The sequence below is a fragment of the Epargyreus clarus genome, unplaced genomic scaffold (assembly GCF_041222505.1).
Source record: "Epargyreus clarus isolate Ecla_fem2 unplaced genomic scaffold, WU_Ecla_fem_2.2 ptg000001l, whole genome shotgun sequence".
In the NCBI taxonomy this organism is placed as follows: domain Eukaryota; kingdom Metazoa; phylum Arthropoda; class Insecta; order Lepidoptera; family Hesperiidae; genus Epargyreus; species Epargyreus clarus.
This window is the reverse complement of record NW_027332209.1, coordinates 59296-86762: the sequence shown is the minus strand read 5'-3', so window position 1 is coordinate 86762 and position 27467 is coordinate 59296. Positions and strand designations below refer to the sequence as shown.

The following is a 27467-nucleotide window of genomic DNA, read 5'->3' as shown; positions in this document are numbered from 1 at the left end:
AATTAAAAATTAAAGAATTTATAAGCAAGTAAGTGAAATTTTTCCCTAAATATTTTTTTATTTCGTTACAGCGCTCCAAAGATGACCGGGTTCGTCAATGCTCATGAGAATCCGGTCGAAACGAAATATTTATTTTTGTTTTATTATTGTAAATATATTCTTACAATTTTTTTGTTAAATTCGTACAACTTTACTTATTTATTCTTAACTCTTTTCCCGCCACTTATGAGGTAGAGTCTGTAGGCGCGTTTTTTCAACTCACGCGGCAAATCCGTTTCGTGCACGCGACCGTTTTAGCGAATCCCCTAAAGTTGGCTATTAAATTATGATTAAATTAATAAAGTTTTGTAGAAAACACTGCCTATAAAAGTATATTATGACAAAATATTTTTGAAATGCTTTAACCTGGGTGTTCACATATTGATTTACGCGCTCGTTTTAATTAAATACGCCACAGAAGTATAACTTCTTGTGTGAGTTTAGAAATAATGAATAAAAGTATCCTAATTTTCTGCATGACATTATATAATTTTGTGGTATTTATGATAAATATTTTTAGATACACCTAATAGATTACCCAATTACTAAACATTAACCAAAATTTAGTGTTCAGTAATGAATAAAAGGCAGAAAGGAAAGCAAAATTTTTATTTATATTTTATTTAATATTTCAGACTTTTGCCTAAACTGTAGAAGTTCTTTAACATTGGTACATACATTCTTATATATTATTGCGTCTCCAATTAACTAAGGTCACAATAACTCGCTTAAGTAATAATTGCGAGCAACTAAATGATGCAACTCTTATTAACAACAGTCGTCACTATCAGGCATGTATTCGACTTTTGAATTTAACTGCAAATATTTCGCAAGTCTTGAAACTCACTGGACCACTCTCTACCACGCGGATACAATGCGGGTTCGTAGGGGAATGTTAAATATTACCTACTTAACATCAATATGACATATTTAGTCGGGAATTCCACATTGTTCTTTTTAAAATGTCTGTTTTCATGTGATTATTTTGCCTGTAAGATTTTAAATGTAAAAAAACTTGATCATTTACGCGTCTTTTATATTACGCTGGAAATTGAAATAGCTAAATGTCACAGCGTATGTATACGATGTAAGGGTTAAAAGTTGCAACATTTAGCAAATAGAAAGTTAAAAGGATGAAGCGGCAAAGATACACTAACCACAGTGTCGAAGCATTACATCAAAAGAGTATAAGTGAAAACATCCAGATATAAGACAAAAGATAAATGCTCTCTGATTGTAGCGAAAGAGTGCGGCACGACGAGCGGCCGCACGCCTTCGCAGCAGTAACAACGTTAGACTTTACGTACAATATAATTCAATATTTGTAACTATTTTACAATATTCGTAATCTATAAGCATGCAACGAACACAAGTTATGTATTGCCACATATAACTATTGTTGAAATATTTGAGAAAACAATTCATAGATCATAAGACAATCGAGTAGGAATGAGTACAAACATCGCTCTCGTAAACCTCTCATAGCGTAACTTCAAAAAACATCTCGGTGCACTCACGATTCACAATTTCAAGACTTCTTCTCACAACTATATTAATGGCAGGTACCTAATTACACACAGGGTAGCCAGTAGCCTGTCACACCGTCTGTTAATAAATGTTTCTATTTTTCAAACCATGTGCCTAATACAATATTGATAGATTGGCCTCCCGCCTTATCACGTGTCGCGGGCGTGGCCGGTGCGAGCCTCGGCGAGTGGCAAGCGACCGCGAGACGAATTGAGCAAAATCACCACAAGCGGTGCATCAATTTTGTAAAATTTATATTGCACAGCTACATCTCTATAACAATTGATGTCAAATCCGGCATGATTCTAGCTTCACCGAGCAGAATTGTGTGTATCTGAAAAATAACTAAATTTAAACCTATCGGCAGTGGAAGAAAGCTTGATTTAGGTTGTCCACTATAAGCCATCTTATAATTAAAGGAGGATCCATGTAGTTACGTACCTCCTTACTAATCTACAATAAAGTTCTACTTTTCCTAATATAAACAACCAGTTCTATTAGGTATAAGCTGGTGGTATTGCTTTATTTCCTTAATACGAAAAAAGTTGAATCAGATCACAACAAGAACATTTAAGGTAATTCAACACGGTGAGGTACCGAACATATAAATAGATTCTGATATAATTTTCTTAAATTCTGTATATAGGTCGCACCCGGCGTAGCTAAGATCATGCCCTACTTCCGCACAAAGCTCCACGTCCGGCCGCCAGCGGCGCCGTCGCCCCGGCCCCCTGGCTCCTTGGTCGCGGTCAATGCGGCGAGGCATCTACGCCAATACACCATGCGATCGAACTATACATTACAATACGTTCTATTATCATACAATACCATACGAAACTATCGCATAACCGAAATATTATACACGTCGAACAGTTCAATAAACATCAAAAAATGCAAAGATCAACGGTGGCTAATAGGAGAGTTACAAACGACGCTATAAATTTATACCTAATGGGTAAATTTACATCTCAAAAATGATAACATCTCGCTTCGAGTCAATAGAGAATATATGCTATAAAACTTTAAACTCGTAGAGGAGGGCGGCGCGGCGGGCGCGCGGAGCCCCGGCCGGCCCGCGGTCATTGCGGTCGGGACTGCGGACAAAACACGAACATTAGTTTACAACACAGCTGCTTTAATTTAGCTAGTTCGAAGTAAGATGGATACGGTGTCGATTAAGAATGACAATTTTATTATTAAAATGTTTCGTAAGTACTAAGTACCCATACATATTATACGAGTATATCAATAGAGATGGTTGCGTATTTATTTATTAAGCTGCATGTTAATGGTTCATGTTATAGATTACAACAACGTAGATGTAAACATCAGGTAGGTAAATAAAAGATTTATCAGAGATAGATTAAATGGTAATGGCCCGTAGACGTCTCTGTACATAACACGTATCCAAAAGAATGTTGAAAATTTTCGCCATAAGATTAACTCACCGAGTCGGGCGTGGTGGCGGGCCGCAGCGGCAGGTCGGCGGTGAAGGGCGCGATGTGCACGCTCACTCGCACGCGCGCCTCCTCCTCGCACTCCAGGGACGAGGTGCTGCCCGACATAAACACAATTATTAGTACATACATACATCACTTACGTCATAGCAACCGAATGTGCAGTCCACGGCATGTTAAATGGTCAATGTGGACACGTACATACTGCTACGACTACGATTAGAGGGCTGAGACTTATGTTATTTAGGTACATATTTCATGTGCGAGTGCGTGCTTACTGCCCGCTCTTATTTCCATACCAATATCAGTGATAGAACGCCGACATCGCATACCTGACATGAAGGTTTTGGCCATCATCGTTGAGCAGCGGCAGCTCGTCATCCTGCCGCGCGTGGCACTCGCAGCGGCACTCCTCGGGCTCCACGTAGCTGAACATGACGCCCCCGTCGCCCACGGCGCCGCCGGCGTCTCCCACACCTCCGCCGCCGTCCGCTCCACCCACGGCGCTACTCGCCGCGCTCGCCGGCAGGGTTTGGATGCGCTTCGGCTGCTTCCGCCTCTCCGGCACATCCTCGAAGTCGATCCAATCAGATTTCATGCGAGCCTCCCCACCTACTGAAAATTTAAATCTATCAGCATAGAATCAGAGCAACATATTCATGAAATCCGTTAACAAGGAAACGTCGCGATACTAACGGTCGCCCCCGCTGCGAGTCCTCGGGCGGTCGCGGCGGGAGGGCCCCGAGGCGGAGGCGGCGCGGGCGCGGCGCGGCAGCTGGATGCGGATGCGGGGCTCGGGCGCGGGCGGCGGCGCGGCGGGCGGCGGGCGCGGCGCGGGCGGGCGCGCGGCGGGCGGGCGGGCGGCGCGCGGCCGCTGCACGCCCGCCACGCGCACGCCGCCGCGCTCGCGCACCGGCACCATCGGCAGCGCCACCGACCGCTCCTGCGGCAGCGTCGTCGGCACGTACGGCAACTCCTCCTCGAACGACTCCTAGTGACCGTAAATTGTTACTATGTAAGTTATAAAGTTTTCTTGAATATCGACAAGTTAACGGATCGGTCCACTATAACCCATGTATGCTTCGAATCGGCTCCTCCGCGACCGGCATAAGACCGGTATCGATAAATATCCATAAATATGTAAGGCTCACCTGGACCACGAGTCCCCGCCGCTCGACGTCGTTGCCGGTGCGCGCGGGCGCGGCCTCGGAGCTGGGCTCGGACTCGGACGAGTCCCGCGGCGCGTCGCCTGGCGTGCCCGCCGCCGACCCGCTCGCCGCCTCCACCACGTCTTCCATCACTTTTTCTGCACATCCCATTTCCAGCCCCATTTCTGCAGTCGTTATATGAGTAACCCGTAGGACTGGCGCAGCTGTACTGGGTCGCACGTCTTCGTTCTCGTAGAAACTAGGTATAGATTCAGAAATTTCGCTTGTGACGCTCGGTGTCTTTGTTATACTAAATTGAGTGCTAAACACCTGTTCCCTGCTACCGACGTGAGTTGTGAAAATAATTCGCTCCTTTTTTCGTGGTCGATCTGACTCGGCGTTGTCGATTTTAGCCGTGCTCGGTGCGACGTCATTGAGGGTAATTTTACTGGATCGTGGTTCCGCAGAACTACCCTCGGAACCCTCGTCCATGCTTCTTTCGAGTGTTGTTCGTTCTTCTCTTTCGCCCGACGATATACTCGGTCCCGGCTCCGGAGTTGGTTCCACACTCGACATCGATGCACATTCTCCAGACTTCTCCGTGGGTGAATGTAAGGGAATAATAATACTTCCGTCTGGTAGAACGGTACGTTGAGTTGGTTTTGAAGGAAGTGATGGAGTAACGGAAGACGGCCGTTCAGGGAGCGAGCGAGGCTGGGGCGCTGAAGCCGGGCGTATAATATCACGTGTGGGAATCTTCTCCTCCGATTCGTGCTTCTTGTCTATTTCGTCAGGTGGTGTTCGTAGAGGTATATGAATAATACCATCCTTAGTGTCTTCATAATATTTGAGTTTTTCCCCGCGCGGCGGAGGAATTGAAGGTGGTGGAAACTGTCTTTGAGGTTGTACTACCGGAGAAACGTCTCTTGAATTTGGAGACGGCGATGTTGCACTTTTTCTTGGAGTTTTAAATAGCGATAGTACGGAACCCTTCATTTTACCGGCCGAGCTTGGTGTTGTCGATCGATCTCGACTCTTGCTACGTGATCGTCCTTCATTTAAACTCTTCTTTCTTCGTAAGGCGTCAGAAGGTGAATCAGGTGAAGCTATGGTTTCACGAGACTTGAATAACGAACAGAAAGATGATTTTCGCGAGACTGGAACACCGGCTGGTGACGGCGTCCGACTGTCGCGTTGACGACGATGCACAGAAAGAGGACTGATGGGTGCCGGTTCAATGATTCGCGCAGGTTTTATACACGAATCGGTAAGTTCTAATGAGGCTGGTTTTCGGGCAGGTTCTCCGCCTATTAATGTATGATCACTTTCATCATCGTCATCATCATACTCATTATCAGGTTTTAATCTTATACGAATGATATCTTTTGAACGATTTCTAGTTTTGTACACTTCAGGTTGAGACGGTTCCCGACGTTCTCTAGAACGTGCCCGTCGCTCTTCGGCTCTCGCTCGATTCTTTGTTTCTTTTTGTAACTTATCTTCATCTTGGGTAATAGTTATTTGAGCTGGTGTAGTTATTACTGTACTTTGAGGAGGCACGACAGGTTCAACACGATTTACGCTTGCAGATCTCGATCTCGCACTTTCCACTGTAGCCTCTGTGCGCACTTCACGACGATCACGGGCGTCTACTGGGATAGGAGTAGGTGGAGGAGCCGAGGTAGGCGTAGTTATCACTGGTTGTTGTGGCTTCTCTTCATTGGCTAATTTTGCGATTTCCAAAAGTCGCTCTTCCACCGCAGCAGCGCATATTTCAGGATCAGTTTCAATTGGTTTTGGTCCGCAAAATGATGTTTCAAGTAACATTTTATGTGGAGATGGTGAACGGGATGTTCCTGAAACTACAGAGAGTCGGGATACACGACTCGTATGACTGAACCCTGATAGTGCTGAATGGGCGGAGCACTGTGAGCCGACGCTAGAAAGGCGACTAGTTCGCCCAGATACTCCTAATAACGCCGCTTCCGAACCTTGACTGTCTTTGCGTGAATGTCGACGGGAGGGAGGCGCGGCGGGTGGTGCCGATCGTGCTTCGCCGCTAGCACTCGGAGCGCCAGGAGCTCCCTCCAGAAAAGCGAGTTCCTCCGTGGAAGAACGCAACTCGAGAGCTCCGTCCTCTCGGAACCCAAGTTCGAGTCTATTGCGCGCGTCGTCTCCGCCTCCCGCGAACAGAGCCAGCTCCGGAGAGCTGTCCCGGGAATCTTGATGGCTGGAGCTGGATGCTCGGGAGATGTCAATTCGGGGCGCAGCCGGCGTTTGCAAGCCACCGCTAGCCACGGCGGTGCTGTGAACTTGGACAGCGGGCGAGGAGTGCGAGCGAGCGCGCTGTTCGGGGGGCGCGAGGCCGTCGGTGGTGACGTCCCCGCCGGTTGTCGTAACGTTGCTCGTTGAACACGCTGGGTCCTCGCGAATTTCTGGTAGACGAAAAGTTTGCTTCGTCTCTGGACTTGACTGAAAATTAACAAAAATATTCTATTATTATCAAAGTCAAACGGGATACGAGTGAATTGAAACTTAATAACGGTTTACAATAATATTACAATTTAAGAATTTCTAAGTGAGCATGAAGACGAGCAAATACTTACACCAACGTTCAAACTCGAGATGTTAATATCGTTTAGAGATCTGCGCGGTACCTCGAATAGTACATAGCTACATCTACAATATTAATATACCTATAACTACAATATATTTTCATCGATCAGCAACAACAAGTGGTAAATGTCTGTTGGATTACCTCATCAGAGACGTCGTGGTCGAAGGAAGCGATGGGCGCGGGCCCGCGGCGCCGGCCGCTGGCCGCCATGCGCCCGCCTCACCGCCTACACCTGCAAACCACACGCACCACACATGTACCTCGTGCTCGGTATAGTATACAGGGTGAATTTTGCAAATGGGCCCTTAGGGCCAAATCCGAAACTATAAGGATTAGCGAAAAATGCTGAAAGGAAATACGAGGCCTATTTTGATGAAAACTAAAACTGCAGCTTTTTTCAATATCTTTTTCCCTAGCCGAGAATCGAACAAGTTAATTTGGAAAAAAATACCGTCTTTATTAGTAGTATATCGATGCAGCCTCTATATTATTCCATCTGATAGTGTTGCTTAAAAAGATCAAATTCTGGGAAGTAATGATAAATGACAAATTATAGATAGTTTTCCAATATTTGGTGAATGACCCCATCGTGTCATGAAAAGGGTTTGTACCATACGGAGCGTATAAATAACATATAACATAACATAAATATATATATATTATATAAATAATATATAACATAAGTACTCGTATATCCTTTGGATACTAGATATTTACAAGATTGTCAACTACGTTGTCTACTTACTAAGAGGAATATACCTAAGGTCATTAACAATTTTCATATTTATCTCATTTTCCTTAATTTTCGAACTGGTATTTCTATAATCATCTGAACATATAACATTTAACAATGCACATTTAGGCACATGTGGCCAACCATGTGATATGCAGATGATGCACAATTTTTTTTGTCCAACTTAAAAATATATTTTATTTTAGGATAATCGAATCGCTAACAATTAAGGAAGTTTCATCTTAAAAGTCACAACGGGCTAGTATTCCAGCGAGGCATTAATTAACTATTCACAAAGTGCAAATTACTATTTCTGCCGCAGGGGTGTGGGGTGCATGTTGTGACATTTCATCGGTTATGTATTGAACCGTTCTAATTTTACTTTTCAATACTTCGAAACGTAAATCGATTTTTAAATTCACAGCAGTGTGTCACTCTTTATTCTAAAGGGTTAAACTAGCCACATTAAACTAACACTAAATGAGAGGCAGTCTCAAAACACTAAAACACACCAATTCTAATCTAGGTTACGAACTCTCGCGTCACCTGTTTATTACAAAATCGAATCCTGCCATTATTTACTGCCATAACGCATGGGGTTCGATCACATCTGGGTTTTTACGGGCATCGTCGACGTTCGCGGGGTTTCAGCGACCGTCGGTCGTACATACGTAGTCATGTAGGGTGACAGTAGAGTCCGCCGGTGCTCCTGATATCACGATCGATCCTCGAGCGATCGGGCGGGTTCGTGGGCGCGCACTCCGCGGCGGCGGGCGAGGCCCCGGGAAGCGGGCTCGGCGTCGGCGTGCCGACACGCAGCGGGTGCACGTCGAGCGCGGCGGCGGACGCGCGGGCGGGCGGCGGAGCGCGCGGACGGGCGAGGGCGCGCTGGGCGGGCGGCGGCCGCGCGGCGCAGCGGCGGCTCGGACCTGCCGCGCCGGCCCCCCGCGCGCCGCACCCCCCGACCCCCGACCCCGGCCCCCCGGCGCCCCGCCGCACCGCGCCTGCGCCCGCCGCACGCACGCGCAGTGCCCCTCTCTCCGAACTCTTGTTGCTTTGACATTATTGACACAGATATTGTAAACCCTGGGACACACAACATTATTTTCTTATCATTATAATCTGTTATAAATAAGATGTTGCACCAATTTAAAAAAAAAAGCGGAAGATATTGCGCCAAAAGGTTTATTTTATGATTATACAAGACTCTACATCACAGACCTGTATTTCTGTGGTCTACATTGTATTTTCTATGTTTTTGATGGTACAATAACCATAAGAAGGATTCTGCCATTCAGTACATTCAGAACATAATATCACGTACTAGTAACATCCTAAGTAGTTTCTCTTTAATAGGACCTAGTATTACTTTATACTAAATTAATTTACTGTATTCTAAATTTCTCTATCGATTTCCGGTTCTGTCATAAATAAGGGATGATACAAAATTCTGATGTGTTTCACTATAAAAAATAACTTTAACGGGGTTCATTTTTTTACTTCTTGAAAAAAAAAAATTATATTCCTGGAAAGGCTTTTACAATTTATAATTCTCTTGGCTCACATAATTCCGTGTTACGTCAATTCTCCATAAAAAGTACTAGTTCGTGTGTATACAGCCTTAACGTGTTTCCCGATTTTGTATGTTATGCAGTACATTGAATTAAAAATGAAGGAATAATTGCTCTTCTTTCAAGAACATGATAAAGATAGGGTAAGAATATTCAATACTCGTAGTCATACCGTTAACATTATTGTATTAGAAAATTAAATTATTTCGAAATATTTAACAACAAAAACGAATAACAAAGACGGACCCGTTTTCAATCTTGTTTTAGTTTTGTTGTTTTTCTGGAAAACTCGTAATCGAACTAGGACATTGTACATGTTACAACTTCAAACAGTTCCTGTGCTTGTTATAATATTTAAGTACATGGATCCGAGACTTCGGAGTGTGTAATATTTGGATTTATCCAAGTCTTATATTGTTTCATATCTACAAAGCTGCTTATTTTTTCAAAGGTTTTAGAAAAATGATTATCAATATAACTTAATCAAGTGACGTAGTACAGGGAGTGCTTACAAGCCCTTTTTTATTTATACTTTTAATTTTGAACAATTGTAATGTTACACACATTTAATGTTATGCGAACAGTCAAATTATGTAATTATGATAATCATGAAATCTTATTCTTGTCTATATCATCTTCAAAAAGTACATTCTCGAAATTGATTTTTTCTTAATTAATTATTAACGTTTTGGGTATTAGTAAACAGGAATATAAATGATACAATAATTCACAATTGCAGTAATTTTATTGACAACAAAACATAGGGTGGTCCAGCCGCGCGCCTCGCCTGGCGGCCCGGGCGGGCCGGTTGGTCGGTCCGGGCGGGCCGGGTGAGCGGTCCGGGCGGGCCGCGCCCGGCGCCGACGACGGGCGGGCGGTGGGCGGCGCGGCAAGGACACAACAATCAATAGAACATCTATGTTTATATAGAGGTTTTTACAACTATGTTATATTTGCGTATCCTCGGGTAACCATATAATGTCATTGCTCTTATATAATATGATAATATCTTATATATAGTCAGTATTCCTTGCAAGTAAAGATTGTGATCTTGAACGGCAACAACTTACATGCAATAGGTTAGATATAGGTACATGTTATACTGGGTCCGAGTTCAGGCTGGCATGGAACTGATCAATGAAGCAGAGACGATTTACATCGCCGAGTCACGCAAGTTCATTATGTAAGGATTTGGTAAAAGAAGCTCGGATTTAATGCGGAAACTCATTTTATATTTAGACACGAATATGCCAGTTTGAACTCAGAATGTCTCTACAATTAATAAACGTTAGACACAAATATATTTCTGAACCACATCTTCCAATAAGTTTCGGCTGATATTTTCGCAAACGGCGCTTCGGATAGCACGCTATGTAGGACTTTGTGCTCAACGTACCGTTTTCAGTGTAATAATGAATATAATGTAGAATAATAAACGTATTTCATTTAACTAATTAGTATTGCTTAAACATCTATATTTAACTACACAACGTCAACAACTAAGTTGGAAATGATATCACAATGACTGGTAGTGGGCCGTGAGGACCACTGCCGCCTCCCCGCGCCGCCGCCGCGGCACGACTGCTTGCTGTCATATTAACCAAGCTAATGTTAAGGTGGAATTTTCAATTTCTCGATCTATCAAAGCCTGCTCCAAATCAGTTACACTAATAAATGCTTCGCCCGTTCGGAGCGACAGCGCGTAAGAAGGCTCTTTCTTAGTCTAACACAATTGGAGGCTTAACTCTAAAGTAAAATACGTAAGGGAAATAAATAATATTAAATTTCTTTATATAATCGGTGGTGCAATATTAATATTGCATATTATATAACAATACTTTGAGAATAACAAATAATTTCCTAAAAAGAACTAATTTAAAATATTATAATTTGCCGTAGAATACTAATGATACAAAATAAATACCTAATTTAAAATTAAAAAACTAAATTAATTTCTGTTTGGATATTAATTTATTAACACAGAAAGTAGGTTCTTTACTATTTGACTAATGGAATCAACGCCTACGCAAGCTTACAAACGGAGGGGAATTCACACACGATATGCTCACTTCATTTATACGTTAAACTGCGAAATACACATTAATACGAGCATACATTTACGCTTTAAATACTGGTATACTCTCTATACCGCTAAATAAATAAGTATATAATATTGATATCGATATAGAAGACTCGACTAGACACATCGGTGGAGTTTCGTGCGAAACATTACTCTAACTTATTGTACTCTATAATGTTAATATTGTCTATGTACAATGCACTCGACTCTCTTTGCTCACTACGTGTCGGTGAACGACCTACGCGGCCTCATCTTACGAACAAATGTATACAAGTATTCCTACAAATAAATCGCAAAGAATACGAATACAGCCGGCATTTCATAGCCATGTTGGACAATACGTGCAGAAAGTAGAGTCAATGTACCTAAATATCCTTCGGAAGTTTAAATATATTTTTATAACGATAATTTTCTTAACAGTAATACGGGATACCATAATTATTTGTCTAATAATTTCGTTTGTACCGTGTGGATATACCTACCAGGACAAATGGTAAAAATATGTTTGCTCTCTGGTGAGTTTACATTCTTATTTACAGATGCCACGTGGCCACTGCGGTGCCACTGCGGGGGTCCGCGGTCGCCAGACCTTCCGTTGCTCTACAAGCTTCATAATATTATAATCATTAAATACGTATAATTTTGCAGAAACAGTGATTACATTTTCAGAGCGATAAATTCTTAAAAGGATATCGTAACATGTTTATTAATGTCTATAATATGTGAGTCATATTCACCATCGTTTCGATGGTCATGCCGATTACATCTTTATTCCACTTCATTATCTACACGTCCTTTACATTTGAGACCACTTTTAGTATGAAAATATAAGAGTTCTGGATATCCAGCAAATTTGTAAATGTGTTAGTACATAAAATTCTTAATAGCTGCCGAATTCTATGCTTATTTTAATGTAATGAATAATCTAAATATTGTCATTTAAAAAATTAGACCTCAAGATACCATTCCAATGGATAGGCGCAGTAATATGGTCAAAAGTTCTTGAATACAGTTTGAAACGGTAGAGCCTGTGAAGAAGTTCTCTATAAGTATGTATGTATATCATGTAGATTGAGTAATTTTTATGATTGATTTTTGTTTATTATTTTAGAATTTGATGGTATTTATATCATGTTTAATATCATAGTGTCTATGTTTGGTTTAAAAATCTACGTAACTTTACAAAGCATTTCCTTTAAATGATGTATCAAATTTTGAGTATTAAAGTAACTTGAATAAATCCATTAAACCGACGCTGTCGCTTCTTGATAGGCTCATGAAGCGTTTTATGTAACACCTTATTTATACAGGTTTTATGTTAAGAGTATTTATAAATTTCAATTCTGGGCAAAAGTTATTTTTGCTAATACAACTCTATAAAAGGCCGAATTATTGAATCATTCGATTATAACTCCGAAGAAAGCTGTACATGTCTACAACAATCGCGTAGTCGTAGCTTTTAGCCCGGGACAACGTCGTAGCGCACAGGAGCGTAGCCGTGTAGCAGCTTCGTAGCGTCATAGCTGTAGCGAGGTGAAGAGAATTTTCCTAATCAATCAAGTTTGAAAATCGTGACGAATTGTTTTTGCTGACTCACGTATATTACATAGTTAGGGTCTGTTGGGCAAATTGCGTCACCCTGAAGGTTACGTCCCGAGCCGTGAGTTCCTAGCTACGACGCTAGTCTGACGAGTTGAGTAGAGACCGTTGTGGTTTCTAGTCAGAGTCGGAGTCTGAGGAGGGCGGTCTGGGCGCGGCGGGCGCGGCGGGGGCGGGGGGCGCGGCGGGCGCGGGGTTGGCGGCCGCGAGCGAGTACGCGGGCGCCGCCTGCCCGGACGTGCGCTCGATGCCCACGCTGCAACAACGACACTCTTATACTTGCTACTCTAATATCACCAGCATTGAAGCTTTCATTATATCCTTGAGTGGGTATTTCCTTTGAAAAATTCCTTAGGATTAAAACTTATTTTACGCTTACGCTTTAAGATCATTTTAATGAGTGTAACTAAATCAATTAACGATGCAATTATTTTATTAAACTTTCCATTGCCTTAATAAATGCATACTAATTTAGAGAATAAAATTTATATCTTGAATCTAACAAACGTCGTTTACTAATTAATTTTGGATGATTACTAAAAATTTTTGAACCGAGACTACGAAATAAAACTATACTCTTATGGTCGCCTTATTTAAGCAACCTAGGCGACCACAGATTAGAACGGACTCTCCTACCACAGGTTTAAATAAACTTACCAGGAGAAATTCCATACTTTGTAAATTAATCCAATCTTTTATTTTTTTTAATTCCTAGAAAAAATATCATTATTTTACTTACTTACTTTTAAAGTAAGTAGTTTAGATAAGTACATCTCACATTAGTAATGAAATTCGACTCACGTGTACTCGTGCCTGGCGAGGTAGCGCACGTACTTCTCCGGGGGCTCGCCGTCGTGGTTCTGCAGCGAGACGGAGCGCACGGTGGTGTGCGACACCTGCGTGGCGGGCATCGTGAACTCCACCGTGGCCACGCGCGCCAGCTCCGCCGGCACCTGGTCGTACGACGTCAGCGCCATGCGGCACACCAGGTTGTGTGTCGTGTACGCACCTGGGGACATCGCAAAGATAGGTAGATATACACACGCTTACCTTCTTTCAAAAATTAATTATCACTTGCTTGCTGAAAACCTGCATACCTGAGAGATTTATAAAAAAAATGTCAAAGGTATGTGAAGTCTACCAATACGCACTTGGCCAGCGCGGTGGACTATGGCCTAATCCTTCTCATTATGAGGAGACCCGCGCCCAGCAGTGGGACAGTAATGAGTTGATGATGATTATTGCAAAAATTAAAAATCAATATCTACAAATTGGTTGTGATTTGTAAACTGAAAATTGGATGTGATTTCTGAAAGGCAAATTCCTCTTGTCGAAATAACAAACGAGCATTTTAGTAATCTTTCTGACGATGAGCAATTATTGCAAATCATTATATGTAATCGACTCTGTATCGATCTATAGAAAACTAGTGTCCTAGATACAATGTCGTTTACAAATTAGTTTTAAATATTGTAGAACCCCTTGTAATTCAACTTCGGATGCACCACTGTCACACCTATTTATTAAATGCTGCTGTGTGTTTTTGCTGTTTCAAAAGTATGATAAGAAAAACATACTATTCATATAAAACAATAAGAATACAGGATGCTATTTTGTTTGACGGCAAAATTTCCCATTTCTGAAAGCAGATCCATATCATAAAGTGATTTTTTAACCGTTAATGGGTAGGTAAGGTTAAGTGTTAGTCCAACCTTGTCCCTCCTTGGGCAGCCGCGGCATGCGCCACACGATGGCGCGGTGCTGGTGCTCGTACTTGGCCTGCCCCGACGTCACCTCGATCAGCGACTCCTGCAGCGTGTCCACGGCGCCCAGGAACCGCTCGATGCCCTTGATCTTGCCGGTGCGTCTGCAACAATGTATTCGGTGGTCGGTCACAATGTCTACGGTGGTCCGTCACAATGTCTACGGTGGTCCGTCACAATGTCTACTGTGGTCAAATTAACTAAGAAAATATTTTTTATAATACGAACTACTTACTAGCTACGCAAGGTCAATTAGTCATACTTTCCGAATGTAGCCAGGAAAAAATTACAAACCTACAGCCGATCACGGAACCTCCTCCTCTTTTCGAAGTTAAAACCTGAAATTATCTACTTGATATTCTTCTTCAACCTTCGAAAATATTATCAAGGATAAGCGATGTTACGTATTGATAATTCATACACATCGATAGGTACATACGTGTATAATATATAAATACAGTATTTAATAGAAACCTCGAAATTAAATTCATAATATGCATACTTACGTCCGATATATTTTTACAAGTAAAAGTTCACAGCAACTAAAGGTTACAGAAATGCAGAATGATTTAATTTTATTCGTAACAAAGCACAACATACAATGTATTACGGAGAGCCCGCTAGCAATCTTCCCATTATTAACGTGGTCGGCATTCCGCGAGGGGTCTTGAAATACACTGAATAGAACTCATTACGCGCCGAACAAAACCTCGCAGAGACGGTTAAAAGTTCAACTTCGTTTTATATTTCTTAAGGTCACGGGTTAAATGTTTTTCGTTGAGCCTAAGATTCAATGTGTTTTCAGCAACGGAGTTACAGATATTTGAGAAGAGTAGCTACACGATTTGTTACATAATATTCAGTTCAAATAAAAAGTAATTATTTATACGCAGGCCATGATGAAAATAGCTACTATCGCCTATGGGCATTTGTAACACGAGAGAAATCGTCAATACATCGCCGGTATTGGAGGAGAGGTCTTTTTGCACCTATTTTGAAGAACATGTCATATCCACCTTTTTTAATCGACTTAAAAAACGACTTAAACGAAAGGAGGTTTTCAATTAGTCAGATTTTTTTACCTTCACATTTCTCACTTTCTGTACATTGTTTCAAATAAATATTCATTTTGTTACTGGTCGCTAATAAATCCTATGACCGATTCGTGCGTTAAATATGTCTGACCACAAATCATAAACTAAGTTTGCTCTGACCGTGTGTGAAGCGGGTGTGAGTTTCGTGTGTGTCGTGTTTACCTGTGCGCAGACTTAACGGAGCCGTATCGGAAGTGCTTCTCGACGCGGAAGAGGTAGATCCAGCACTCGGGGATGGGGAAGCGCACGGCGACGTCCTCGCACGGCACCTGCCCCAGCTTGCGCGACGCGAAGCCCGGCACCAGCACGTCCGCGCGCAGCTCCACCTGCACACACACATGCTCCTCACTGAAGTGTCATACGAGCCTCATTCTTTTGATGAGAAGTAATGCATTTGTAATTAACATTTTTTGATAGCTGAAGTACCATACGAACCTCGTGAGCCTCGTGAGGCTTCTCATCACAAGGACGTGTCTTTGTGATGAGAAGTCACTACTATCTTTATAATTTATACTTTCAGAATAAAAAAGCAAAGTTTAACACTTTTATAATATAGGTAAGTGAAGCGATGTTGTCAAGCCATGTTAGGTTCTACCGCATTTATATTTGAAACAGCCTTGGTTGGAATTGAAAATTATCAGATTTGTTAAAAATCCTCGCTTTTGTCGTATACGTAAACATTCCGCTTAAGTATTATCATAGATTAATAAATAGTTACTACGTAAGTATTATGCTATTTGTATCTTTTGAATAATAGATTGATATGAATTTACCGCATTTATAAAAAACCGGCTAGTTACTGTAATTCAACAATTTAAGTAATCTTAGACGTAATGTGCAAAAGAAATCCAGATTTAATTTATAACTAAGCAATCTTGCAAAAGCATTGCAAATTAAATTATATTGATATTAGAGTTGGAAAATCCATTCTAATATAATTCCCGACCCTCCCAGACATCGCTATAACTTCAAAGCCTTCAGTTGATTAATATTCAATCTAAAGGATCTTGAAACCCACAGAACGTGAAGTTTGCAGCTTACCTGTAGAAAGCTGCCTATCTTAATAGGTAATTCAGCCCTACTGAAATGAAACACGGGGGTTATACGTCGAAGACATGAAATTACGGTTAATCGTACTACTCGTATGTAGGCAACCATGTTAGCGTAAAACTCTTTTCAAGTTCTTGTTAATTTATTCAATTATTTTAATATCTGTGACTATCCAATCCAATCTAATTTTAAACATTGATTAACATTTTTGTCAAGAAATGATATAAACAGAAAATATTCAAATACCGCAATCTGATATTTGGAACCGATCCAAACTTCTCAAACTAAAATCGATAATCCCTACAATAAAAACCTGCACACCTACTTAACGCTAGAATTCGTCAACTCTCTTCTCCTATTAATTCTAAAGATGGACTGGCAACGCTTCAACATCACTGTTGCTATAATATATATCATAATATAGATAAATTTCTTATTTGTATTTGGTGATGAAAAATAACTATTAAAATAAATACGGAAACATGTAATATTCACTAGTAACGATGAGTATATTAAAAAATCCATCTGGCGATCTGTAATGAAGTCATACTTCTTTAGGAGTGGGAAATAAAAAAAATATATTGACGTAACGATTTTTAAGTACTGACTCTGTGACTCCACTGTGCAAGGGTAATGCACAGTGGAGTCTCGTGGAGCGAGGTTTAGCGTCGTACCTTGTTCCCGGTGACGCACCAGACGGCCTTCAGCTGCAGCGGCAGCTCGCGGTTGCGCGGCGGCCGCACGCGGAACCGCAGCAGCTCGATGTAGCACGCGTCCGGCGGCTTGAACCTGAACACACCTCACATGTACCACTACCCTCCATACCCTTCCAGTGAACCGACGGATCACTATTACCTAAATTCCCACTTAAATTCTTTGGAAGTGATTGTAACATTTAGCTACTTAAATTGTGTAAAAGATTAATAATAAATAAAACAAATGGCAGTTGCGGACGAAGGTCGTCGGAGGCCGGCAGACGGTATGTTGAATGGAGGCCCCCAGTGTAAAAAGTACGCCTGTGATTCGGTAACCTTTGATTGTTTGGTTCTGACGACCTTTTTTAGCAATTGTGTTTAGCTTTTAGCAATATTATAAATATCCTTAAAATCTCCTTAAGGATAAAATAAAGAAAGAAGTAATTTTATTGAGGTTTCAATCATGTAGAGACGACAACTATAATAGTACGCGAATGCAATAATAGGTCGATACTAAAACGAAATATTTATTCCGTACATAAGAACATAATATAGTATGACGTGCAAACGATCTTCAAATGTTTTAGTTATACACTATAGCAAATTATTGAAAGGTTTCTATCATAATCAAAAATATTCATATACTTTTCTTCTTTCCACAATAGATAAAACAAGATACCTGCAGACTTCTAATTTTACTAATAAAAGTGAGAAGATTGTACATTACAAACTTTAAAAAGACGGTAAAAGAGTAAAAACAGAAAAGATCTCAATTTAAGACGACTATGTAGAGCTATGACTTTGTAGAGCATGATTTTTTTTGTAATATGGAGTAGCAGACGAGCACGCAGTCCACCTGATGGTAAGTGGCTACTGCCGCCCATCGACATCTGTAATCGACTCCAGATAGGATTAGATATTCGTACCGGAGGTCGGCCTCCAGATGCGCCTCTACCCCTGAGGACTAAGCTGGAACGCCTCTGAAAAGTATGTCTCCCTTACCACACCCTTCAAACCAGAACACAGCAGTGCTTAACACTGCTGTTATAAGGCAGAAATAGGCGTTGGTGCTAAGGGAGTTGAACCGTATGTGTGAATTGGTGACGTACTTGATAATCTGCGACTCGTGGAAGGCATCCGGCTGCACGCAAGCGTGGAACTCCACGTCCTCGACGCGGATCCACTCCTCCGTGGCCACCGGGATGATGTCGTGGCGGCCCACCACCTCGCGCCCCTGCCGCCGCAGGTCGTTCACCCCCAGCTCCACGTCCGGCATGCCTTCATACAACATTCCTTATTTACCCGACAGTAGATGGTAATATTTTCGAGCATAGGTATGTCGCAAGCTTTGGTACACCTTACAGTTCAAACGGCTTCCCGGATTTTAACATATGAGGTGTCGTTAATATCGTGTAAACTGTGACAGGCTACTTTTTTCAGAAAGGTTATGTGTTTTAATTAGAATTGTTTGTTATTTCAGTCTTTGAAGAAATTTGATATAAGAAATATTTTGAACTGATTAAATACATAGTAATCACGATGAAATTGCTTAATTTTGCAGTTAAGTACCTATTGCTTACTCAATTGGTAGTAAGACAAAAAATTTACACGTAATAGTACATTACAATACGAGGACGAAAAATTTTTTTCTGACAAGTGTGAGTTTGCAGGCCGAGCCGCAGGCGAGGACTGCAATCACACGAGTCAGAAAAACATTTTTCGTCCGCGTGTTGTATAAAATTTTATATTACGGGGTCGGAAATGGGGGTTTTGCGCACGCGAAGCGTGCGTAAAACGTCAATTTACGCACGCCGTGATATAAAATATCTTACGGAAATGTTCATATATCGCGACTTTTCTATATATTGGCGAAATTTGATGATGTTGTTTTTTACATGGTACTGACCACTAAGGAAGCCGAGGAAGAAGAGCCTGACGCGCGCGATCTGCTTGGTGACGGCGCCGTCCGCGTCCTGCTCCACCCACAGCTCGTCCACCGCCGTTATTTGAACCTGTCCACCATACACGCCAGGTCCACATTATTTCTTATTCTAAGTAATTAGATACTTATTCTGTCGAAGATACCTTCAATCAAGCAGTTCCAGATTTATAACTTCTTTCATTGAGATTGTTTATTTTCATAAGAAATTAATTAAAAAATGCTAAAATGCTCTTTGTATTAAAAAGTTATTAGGTCTACAAAATATTTGACACTTCATAAAGACACGACATTATCATATTATTAAATAAATTAAATAATTTCATACTTCTTCATTTCACCATATTTTTATGTTTCCAGTCCATTTCTTTTCTTATGAGTGTTTTTTCTTGATATCTGTTATGCTTAAAGCTTACTGCATTTTAATACAGGTATATTATATTAAAAATCATAAGGATCTAACAGAGTGGCCAATCACCTCTTCCATCTTGTATGTGAGCGCGCGGTCGCGGTGCGCGGAGAGGCGGAACAGCGCCTCCTCCACGCAGCACGAGAACTGCTTCACGTCCTCGTACGACAGCGACCCCACCTTGAACAGCTGCGACACCTGCCAACACCACACATTTTAATATCCTCATCAAGTCTCAGAAAGACCTAAGGGAGGAAGCCTTCACAAACACGTTATATTACGAGTTACGGTGAGTGAAATCTATCAACACCTAGCTAAAGTATTAATCTAAAAGTTACAAAGATCTTGACCCTTCTAAAGACCCCGTTTAAGTATATGTCAAAAGTAGGCAGTTAGAGGAAGTTAGAAGAGTAATAAATAGATTCCGATAAAATATTACTCAACTGAAAAAAAATACCTCCTGTCTCCCAAGTCTGATAAATATAATAATTTCTTATATTTATTTTATGTTCTTAACTCTACCTTAGTAACCAAATATACAGAAATATTTTTGAAATGAATCATTACTTGAGGTGCATGTTCTACAGGTAGGCCCAATTTCCGCAAGTCACTCCCAAACTCCTTGACACCTTGGTAATCTCCCTGGATGGCATACGCGGCGAACTGCGACAGCTTGTTCGTGATGCGCTCTGCCTTAGTCACCTGTCCTGGACTACATGGAAATAGGATGCCTCGTTAAAGGAATTTCAAAGAAAAAACACGTAAGTACTTACAAACATCATACAACACATGATGTGTTTGTGATGTTAAGTTATTATGATATCCATCTTTGCAAATCTCATTTTACGTTTCGACCTGTTACTTCTTTTTATTCAGGAATAAATCACAAGACAATATGCTGAAATATACTTAAATATCTAATTAATTATTACATAACAATGCAGTTCCTAATGATACACCTACCGTACTCCTGGACGTTCCTTGTAAAAGACGTATTGTAGCTTAACGGTGAAGATCTTGCCGAACTGGTCGAACTGCTGTGCGCCCACCTCCGACACAGAGTAGCAGGCCTGCAGCGGCAGCTCCTGGAAGGGCTCCTTGTCGGTGGCCGAGTTTAGTAACTGCACCACCGGGTTGTCACCCTGGTATGTTAGCCGCACGAAAATCTTCTTCCAGAACCTACACAATGATTTCGGAACATTTACACAACGGAACACGATGTTTTCGCTTCAATCTAATTTTTAAGAAAGCTTTAGACAGACACTGTTTACCTGCTTAACGCTTTTAAATCCTACACATTTAATGGACACAATTATGGGATAATGCAATTATTACCTTTGCCCAGTGATTTTCTTTTTGTTAGGTTGTCGCAAATGCATTTCCCAGCCGGGGCCTGTGTACTTGGTGCGTGGAAAGTCTTCCAATGGAACAGAAACATCTTCGTCAAATAAGGGCGTCGGAGGTGTTTCACCGCCGCTGCCTGTACGCCGCCGCTCGTCTTCTGCTATATTACAAAGAATGGATTTTAAATGTTATTATTTGATAAGCGAAGAGTAAAAACTTAGTATAGAGTACTCAAGGTAAATCAAAATTAAATACTTAATATACAAAAATAATGAAGTAACGCTACAAATATTATAAATAAAGTTCTTGTAGGTACCTGCTTCAGGTTCAACACTAGCCGGCATCTGATCGAATCCGCTTTTGTCGAAAGGATTTACGCGCGGTGACTCCGGTAGCGCTTGAGGGCGAGGTGGTGGAGCTAACACTGGAACAGCTGATTCTTGCACACCTGATTCATTTTCCTTAGGCCTACAAACCGCAAAAATAATTCATGCAAAATAAAAAAGGGTGCCGAGGGATTGGTAAGTAAATGGTGTTCAATATGAAAGATAGAAAATTTTGACATATTTTTTGTTAGACGATATTAAGCTTACCTAATAAACACCGAGAAGGTGTCATCAATAGAATCGCGGGAGTCCTGATGATCGAGCCGCGGAGTGGCGGCGGGAGGAGGCGGCGCACCCATGCTCAAAAATGGATCGAATGCTTCGGCTTCAAAACCTCCAGGTCCCAAATCAGAGCTTCCATCATCACCCCATGCATCTAAGTAATGAGAAATCGATTTATAAATATTCAGCATATTAACCTTTCAATGTTTCGGTGTATAAATTATTATAATACTTGCTCTTAAACTTACCTGTGTTCATATGATTAATTGGAGCAGAATCAAATTTAGCAGAAAAGGCATCAAAAGCATCCTGCGACTCGGGGAACGCTTCTTGGGTCATCTCGTCTCCAGTATCCCATCCCAAATTCGATACTTGTTCGTTGGGAATATCAATTTGATTTGTGTCAAATATGTTAGATTGTGCAGTATCGAATGTTTTTACGGGTTCAGTACTAAATGCATCCATATCAGAAATCTCAGAACTTGCTTTTGGCAGTGAGCTTTCTTCAATATTGACTTGCGAGTCTGTTTCAGACGCCATGAATACGTCGTTAGTTGGCATTCCGAAAATATTTTGGTTATCAAGCATTGTAATATTGTCATCTACTTCGGCAGTTTCAAATGGATTTTTCTCACTTTCAACTGCTTGTGGTGTCTGGGCCGTCATATCCGTGTCATCAGCGAACGGTGAAGAGTTCATTGGCACAGGAGCAACAGGAGTTGCAGGAGCGAATTCTTCCCCCGAAGGTTCTGTACAATCCATTGGCGCACTTGTATCTTCAACAGGATTAACTGAACTTGAAAATAAATCATTCGTTGCACTAGTATCTGAAGAAATAACTCCGACCTCTGTTGCGCTAGCTGGAGTCTGGTTAAAAAGTAATTCTGTGTGTTCGTTAGTAACTGACGTTACTGACGAGGTTAATACGTTAGGAGGCGGCATATCTGTATCTGCAGGGATATTTTCCAAAATGTCATCACTTAGAAAATCTATAGGTTTCTCCTCTTTCTTGGGTGCAGAATACAGGCTTAAAATTGCTTCTTTTGTTGGTTTTACTACCACAGGGACGGGCGCGTCGAATAGGTTAATATCGTCCGCTGGCGCTTGTGGTATCTGTGGCGGAGCTTGTGGCCGCGGTGGGGGCGCATTGGGTGGCGCAGGACGAGGCGGGCGCGCTGGAGGAGGACGCGCTGGTGCCGCTTTGTTACGATTTAGATCGGTAGATTCGGGAACCACTGGATCTTCCAGTAAATCCGGTTCCGGTGTAGGGCTTGGTGAGTGTATATCTCTCACCGATACTGGGCTAGGAGTACGTGTTGGTGGAATCCGATCTAATAAATGAGTACTAGTGAATTCCATTTGTCCGGTAACACTCAGAATTAAGTTTTGCGTTTCCGGCGGTAACGGACGAGCTGGCGGTTGAACCTCGTGCGTATCGGCCGCTTGTGTGAAATCTGAGTCTACTAATGTAGATACAAGTTCGAGTTCGGTTGGTTTTACCAGTTTATCACTTTCCATTAATTGATTGTCAAAAACATTTAACGTAGGAGTTTCTTCAAATTGTTTTGCACCAATACCTGAAGGATCGGCGGTACCAAATATGTCAACCGGTACAGTATCACCAGCTGGTGGCTCATACCCTCCTCCAAAGTCAGAGAATGGGTTACTGGCAGCAAAAGGATTATCACCGGTAAATGCTTCTGCGGGTTCTGCATCAGACATCATAAAAGGATTAAGTACATCCGTTGTAACTGGAGCTGCTGGTTCATTCATACTTAAGAACGGATTGAAAGCCATTTTTACTATCTTCAAATTTTTCTTTTAATTCAAAAATTCTGATTCTAGTAATTTGAGTTCGGTCCGACCCGGATTAAGATCTCCTGCGAAAGATGTATCAAATGGATCAAAATCTTCTTCTGGAACTCGGTTGACGTCGGAAGGTTCAGGCGTAAGAGCTTTTACTTGAAATATATCGTCAGAAGGTTCCAAAAAGTCTGGATCTCCACCTGATGAACGAAAATCGTTCGATTCCTCACAGGAAAACTCTTTTGCCAATAACTTCAATTCCGTTTTACTAGGTTCGATATTAGAAGCAAAAGATGTATCAAAAGGGTCAGTTTCCGACTCTTCTAAGATGTCTTGTGTTGGCAAAGGTCCCGATGGTGTTAATACTTTCACGGGTATTTCGGTATTTTCACCGTGGAGAAGGTCACAGGCTCTTAGGTTAACTTTGACGTGAGAAGGTTTCTGAAACTCAGAATACCTCCTTTTAGTTTGAAATGAAATATTAGGCGCTAGGTCTTCGTCAGAATGAGTCCTCGTTAATCCTTCGGGTAATTTATCAGCACTTTCTGTTTCTTCGTCTTTGTCTTCAGTAATTGAACGTTCTCTGGTATAATATGGTGTTAAAGGTTTAGAAGTTTTTGTTTTTAAGTCAAGGTCAGGATTTTCTACACCATCAACATTAAAGACTACACTTTTGCTGACAGTGAGATTTTCAGGTCGAGATGCTCGTCTTTCTGTTTTCTTTGGTTCGTCCGCTCGAGGGTCAAAATCGGGGTCACTTGGGACCCTGAAAATAGGAATTGGAGCAGGAGAAGATTCAATGAGTTCTTGTTCCAGTAACTTTAATTCAACCTTTCCCGGTGCTACAATTTTATCAACGATTGTCGTGTCAAATGGATCAATTTCACCACTGTTTACATCAACTGGATCTAATGGCGAGTCACCTAATTGTGTCAAATCAGTGGTACTACCTCCAAGCAAATCCCGTGGGGTATGATTTACTTCTTTTTCAATTATATCATCCGATGTTATAGACTCCCTCTCACCAGAAGGATCAGTCAAATGAATCCGAACAGATGATTTTCTCCTGTTATTTAATTTTATTTGCACCTCCTCTGCACGTGGATCAAAATCATCATCATCCTCTAATATAACAGGTTCTTGTTTTACGTTATTTAAGTTCGTAGAAGGAATAACAGCATCCGCAAAACTTGTATCAAAAGGATCGTCTTGATCAATATAGGGATCTATTACATCAAATTGGTCTTCAGCGATGCAATCTGCGAATACAGATTCGTTCTTATCTGCTTCGAACGCAGACCAAGATTCTTGTAAAACAGGCTCAACTTTTATTTCACTTTCCTCGATTTTTGCAACTTCTGTTTTTGCTTCTAAAGATTCCGCCGCCAATAAAGTAAATTCATCTACTTCTTCCTCCTCAACGGCGACTTCGTTAGAATTATCAATATCAGTTGGCTTTTCCTCGCAACTCTTTTTGGCTTGTTGTAGAAGAGTTGTATGTAAAGATACACTGAGGTCTATAGGTGTAGTAATCGGTATGTCCTCATCAGCATCTAAAATACTTTTTTCAACCGGTTCAGGTGCTTTTGCTGTTACGTTAACAGGCAAAGTTTCCGCATCAACACTTTCAAGTAATAAATCTCCAGGTATTACTCTTTTTGATCGTTTTGTGGTCGTTACAGTCACATTATCTATACGTCCTGTAAGAACCTCAACTGCAACTCCAATATCTAAGGCTTTTTTGCCTTTAGAACTTTTCCCTTCTTGTCCTTTAATTAAAGCGTCAACGTGGGAAGTGTCGAATATGTCGTCATCCTGAAAATCTTCGGGTGAATCGGGAACATAGGCGAGTTTCACTTCACCACGTTCAACTGCATCAACGTAAGATGTATCAAAGATGTCGTCTTGGTCTTCTTCCTCGGACTCGTCGTCAGTTATCCCGTAATCGCTTTTGTCTCCGTCGTCCGCTTCAGCCGCAGCAGCTTGGACTAAGTGTGGAAAATCAGCTTCAGTGATTTCAACTACCGGCCTGTGTGGCTTTTCCTTTTCAACGGGTTCGACTTCCTTGGGGCCAGCTGGAATGCGTTGAAAAAAGGAAGTTGATTTAATTCGGTCTAAATCGCCCTGAGTTTTCTTAAGCACAGAGTCGATTCCTGTTGTTAAATCCTTAAATTTGGACCATTCTTCATTTTCTTTAGATGCTGCTTCTCCGTTTTCCTCTGGTTGCTGTTGATGTTCTCTTCTATATTTCTCTAACTCTTCTTCGGTAAAAAGTTCCTCTTCTTTACGCTTGGATTTTTTTCCTTTTTTCTTCTTTTTAAGACCTTTGGGTAATTTTAGCATTATACGAGTTTGCCGACTTCGGTTTGCGTTGCTGAAACAAAAACAAATAGATTATGCTCGAAGCGCTATCATTCGTTAATATAATCATGATATTTGTGTTACATAAGTTAGTCAATATTCGGCATGTAGGTTTTGAGAAATGTTGGAATAAATGTAGGTACATTTCAATAATTATGAAGATTTTGTTATTAATATCAGATATTTTAAGTATTATTTACAACCAAAGTATGACTATCTAATCCAAATCCAATCTTTTTAATTGAGTACTGATTTCTAATACTTAAAAATTAGTTTTCCACGGAAGTATTTGAAGAATCAACAAAATTATAATATAATGATATTTATATTTCATAAGGTTTACAAGTTTATAAATTTTAAATCAAGTGTTATCTTAACAGCACAAATATAAAAATGGCGCTGGATGTCATCCAGTTTCGTCATAATTTCTTACGATCAATGACGTACGATTGCATTCGAGAAAGATGTAGGCTCTAGATAATACTTGCAGACAACCGGATGGAGTCGAAAAGTTAAGGGCGCAAGTCATAGTAGGTAGGTAAGTAGACCACCTACGCTGTTATCCTATTGATCGGCTAGCGTTCTTTATTGTAAGTTCCGAGTCTTATGGTTATGGTTTTCCTGCGCCTTATAAACTGTGTGACCATGCAATATGATAGAAAACAACGTTTCTAGTAAATACTAATACTATGACAAACGAGTAATTAAGTTCCTATGTCTATTTTGATTATACTCTACACATCAATTAAGTAAATATGGTGAACAATAGCTACAAAAGGTCGTAAAAGGGTGAATTTGAGGAAGCGGTGACGAGTGATCGGCTATTCGACGCAGATAGAACATTCAGGCATGCAGAGGACTGAGAGAGCCGGCGGGCGTGCGGTGATGGTGGAGGAAGGGCGAGGCCCCGGGCGGCGCGCCGGACACACACATAGCGGCTAGCTACGGACACGTACCGGGACCGCCGCCGCCGCTACCTACAGCTAAGTCATAACACTAGCGCGCTACGGATAGAGGGCTTCTATACCTTCATCGCAACACACGGATAGACACGGGCTCGGTACGTACGGTGCGCTCGGGGCGCCTGCTGCTCGGAACTGGCGACGGCCGGGCGCGGAGCGGAGCGCGGAGGCGGCGTATCGACCGCTCTGGTGCCGCGGCGCGCGCAGCCTCGCCCGCCCTCCGCCGCCCTCGCCCGCCCGCCGCCGCCCTCGACCGCGCTCCCCCGTCCTCCCCCACCCTGCGCCGCCGACCACTTCGAGTGTCTCCGCTCGCCGATCTCATTGGGCCACTTGTTACGTAATGTCATGAACGATGATCTGCCATTCGAATCTATACATAGACTTTCTACCTATTACATTGTCTGTTATATCGATTTTTTTATTTTGTAAACATAAGTTTTTTATTACTTAATTATTCATTTCTCTCTCTCTCTCTCTCTCTCTAAAAAAAATAACTCATATTAAATATGCAAATAGACATGTATATTACAATAAAATGAATAAATTAATAATAATAAAGAAAGAACAGTTTGTTTTCGCTCCAATCACTCTTCACAAGGACATTTAGGTAGGGGTAGCTAATTATTATAAAGAAACAAAACAGACGACAATAGACTACACCTGTA

At 41.5% G+C, this 27467-nt stretch overlaps 2 protein-coding genes across 5 annotated transcripts; both read right to left on the bottom strand.

Moving 5' to 3' along the window:
- Nucleotides 1–633: 633 nt before the first annotated feature.
- On the bottom strand, nucleotides 634–8436 carry LOC140742333 (uncharacterized). Of its 3 annotated transcripts, none has more exons than XM_073073245.1 (7): nucleotides 8068–8436; nucleotides 6930–7020; nucleotides 4175–6643; nucleotides 3720–4014; nucleotides 3356–3638; nucleotides 3015–3120; nucleotides 634–2660 (listed from the first exon to the last, which is right to left on the bottom strand). In XM_073073245.1, exons 2-7 carry the CDS (start codon nucleotides 6996–6998, stop codon nucleotides 2646–2648), a joined length of 3237 nt encoding a protein of 1078 aa, XP_072929346.1. In that variant the 5' UTR covers nucleotides 6999–7020; nucleotides 8068–8436; the 3' UTR covers nucleotides 634–2645. The 3 variants fall into 3 exon arrangements, with proteins under 3 accessions (XP_072929346.1, XP_072929361.1, XP_072929353.1); XM_073073260.1 differs by having other exon boundaries at nucleotides 3356–3635; XM_073073252.1 differs by having other exon boundaries at nucleotides 8193–8436.
- A 1382-nt stretch (nucleotides 8437–9818) lies between these two features.
- Nucleotides 9819–26964, bottom strand: LOC140742323 (protein stoned-B). Of its 2 annotated transcripts, XM_073073235.1 has the most exons (16): nucleotides 26868–26964; nucleotides 23523–25853; nucleotides 21922–23447; nucleotides 21659–21827; nucleotides 21382–21533; nucleotides 21057–21225; nucleotides 20685–20900; nucleotides 20289–20433; nucleotides 19791–19919; nucleotides 19280–19385; nucleotides 18483–18651; nucleotides 17353–17467; nucleotides 15791–15954; nucleotides 14484–14638; nucleotides 13573–13780; nucleotides 9819–13027 (listed from the first exon to the last, which is right to left on the bottom strand). In XM_073073235.1, exons 2-16 carry the CDS (start codon nucleotides 25820–25822, stop codon nucleotides 12889–12891), a joined length of 5862 nt encoding a protein of 1953 aa, XP_072929336.1. In that variant the 5' UTR covers nucleotides 25823–25853; nucleotides 26868–26964; the 3' UTR covers nucleotides 9819–12888. The 2 variants fall into 2 exon arrangements, with proteins under 2 accessions (XP_072929336.1, XP_072929327.1); XM_073073226.1 differs by lacking the exon at nucleotides 26868–26964 and having other exon boundaries at nucleotides 21057–21222; nucleotides 21922–23621.
- Between the last annotated feature and the right edge of the window lie 503 nt (nucleotides 26965–27467).

What these genes read in the sequence shown, in the direction of transcription:
- LOC140742333 (XM_073073245.1), bottom strand. Translation starts at nt 6,998, where the DNA reads ATGGCGGCCAGCGGCCGGCGCCGCGGGCCCGCGCCCATCGCTTCCTTC. An exon ending in GGCGGGGACTCGTGGTCCAG is followed by an intron (nt 4,015 to 4,174) that starts GTGAGCCTTACA and finishes TACGGTCACTAG; the next exon opens with GAGTCGTTCGAGGAGGAGTT. An exon ending in GACTCGCAGCGGGGGCGACC is followed by an intron (nt 3,639 to 3,719) that starts GTTAGTATCGCG and finishes TTAAATTTTCAG; the next exon opens with TAGGTGGGGAGGCTCGCATG.
- LOC140742323 (XM_073073235.1), bottom strand. Translation starts at nt 25,822, where the DNA reads ATGCTAAAATTACCCAAAGGTCTTAAAAAGAAGAAAAAAGGAAAAAAA. An exon ending in CCGGGTCGGACCGAACTCAA is followed by an intron (nt 23,448 to 23,522) that starts ATTACTAGAATC and finishes TCCGTTCTTAAG; the next exon opens with TATGAATGAACCAGCAGCTC. An exon ending in TCCGTTAAGTCTGCGCACAG is followed by an intron (nt 14,639 to 15,790) that starts GTAAACACGACA and finishes ACATTGTTGCAG; the next exon opens with ACGCACCGGCAAGATCAAGG.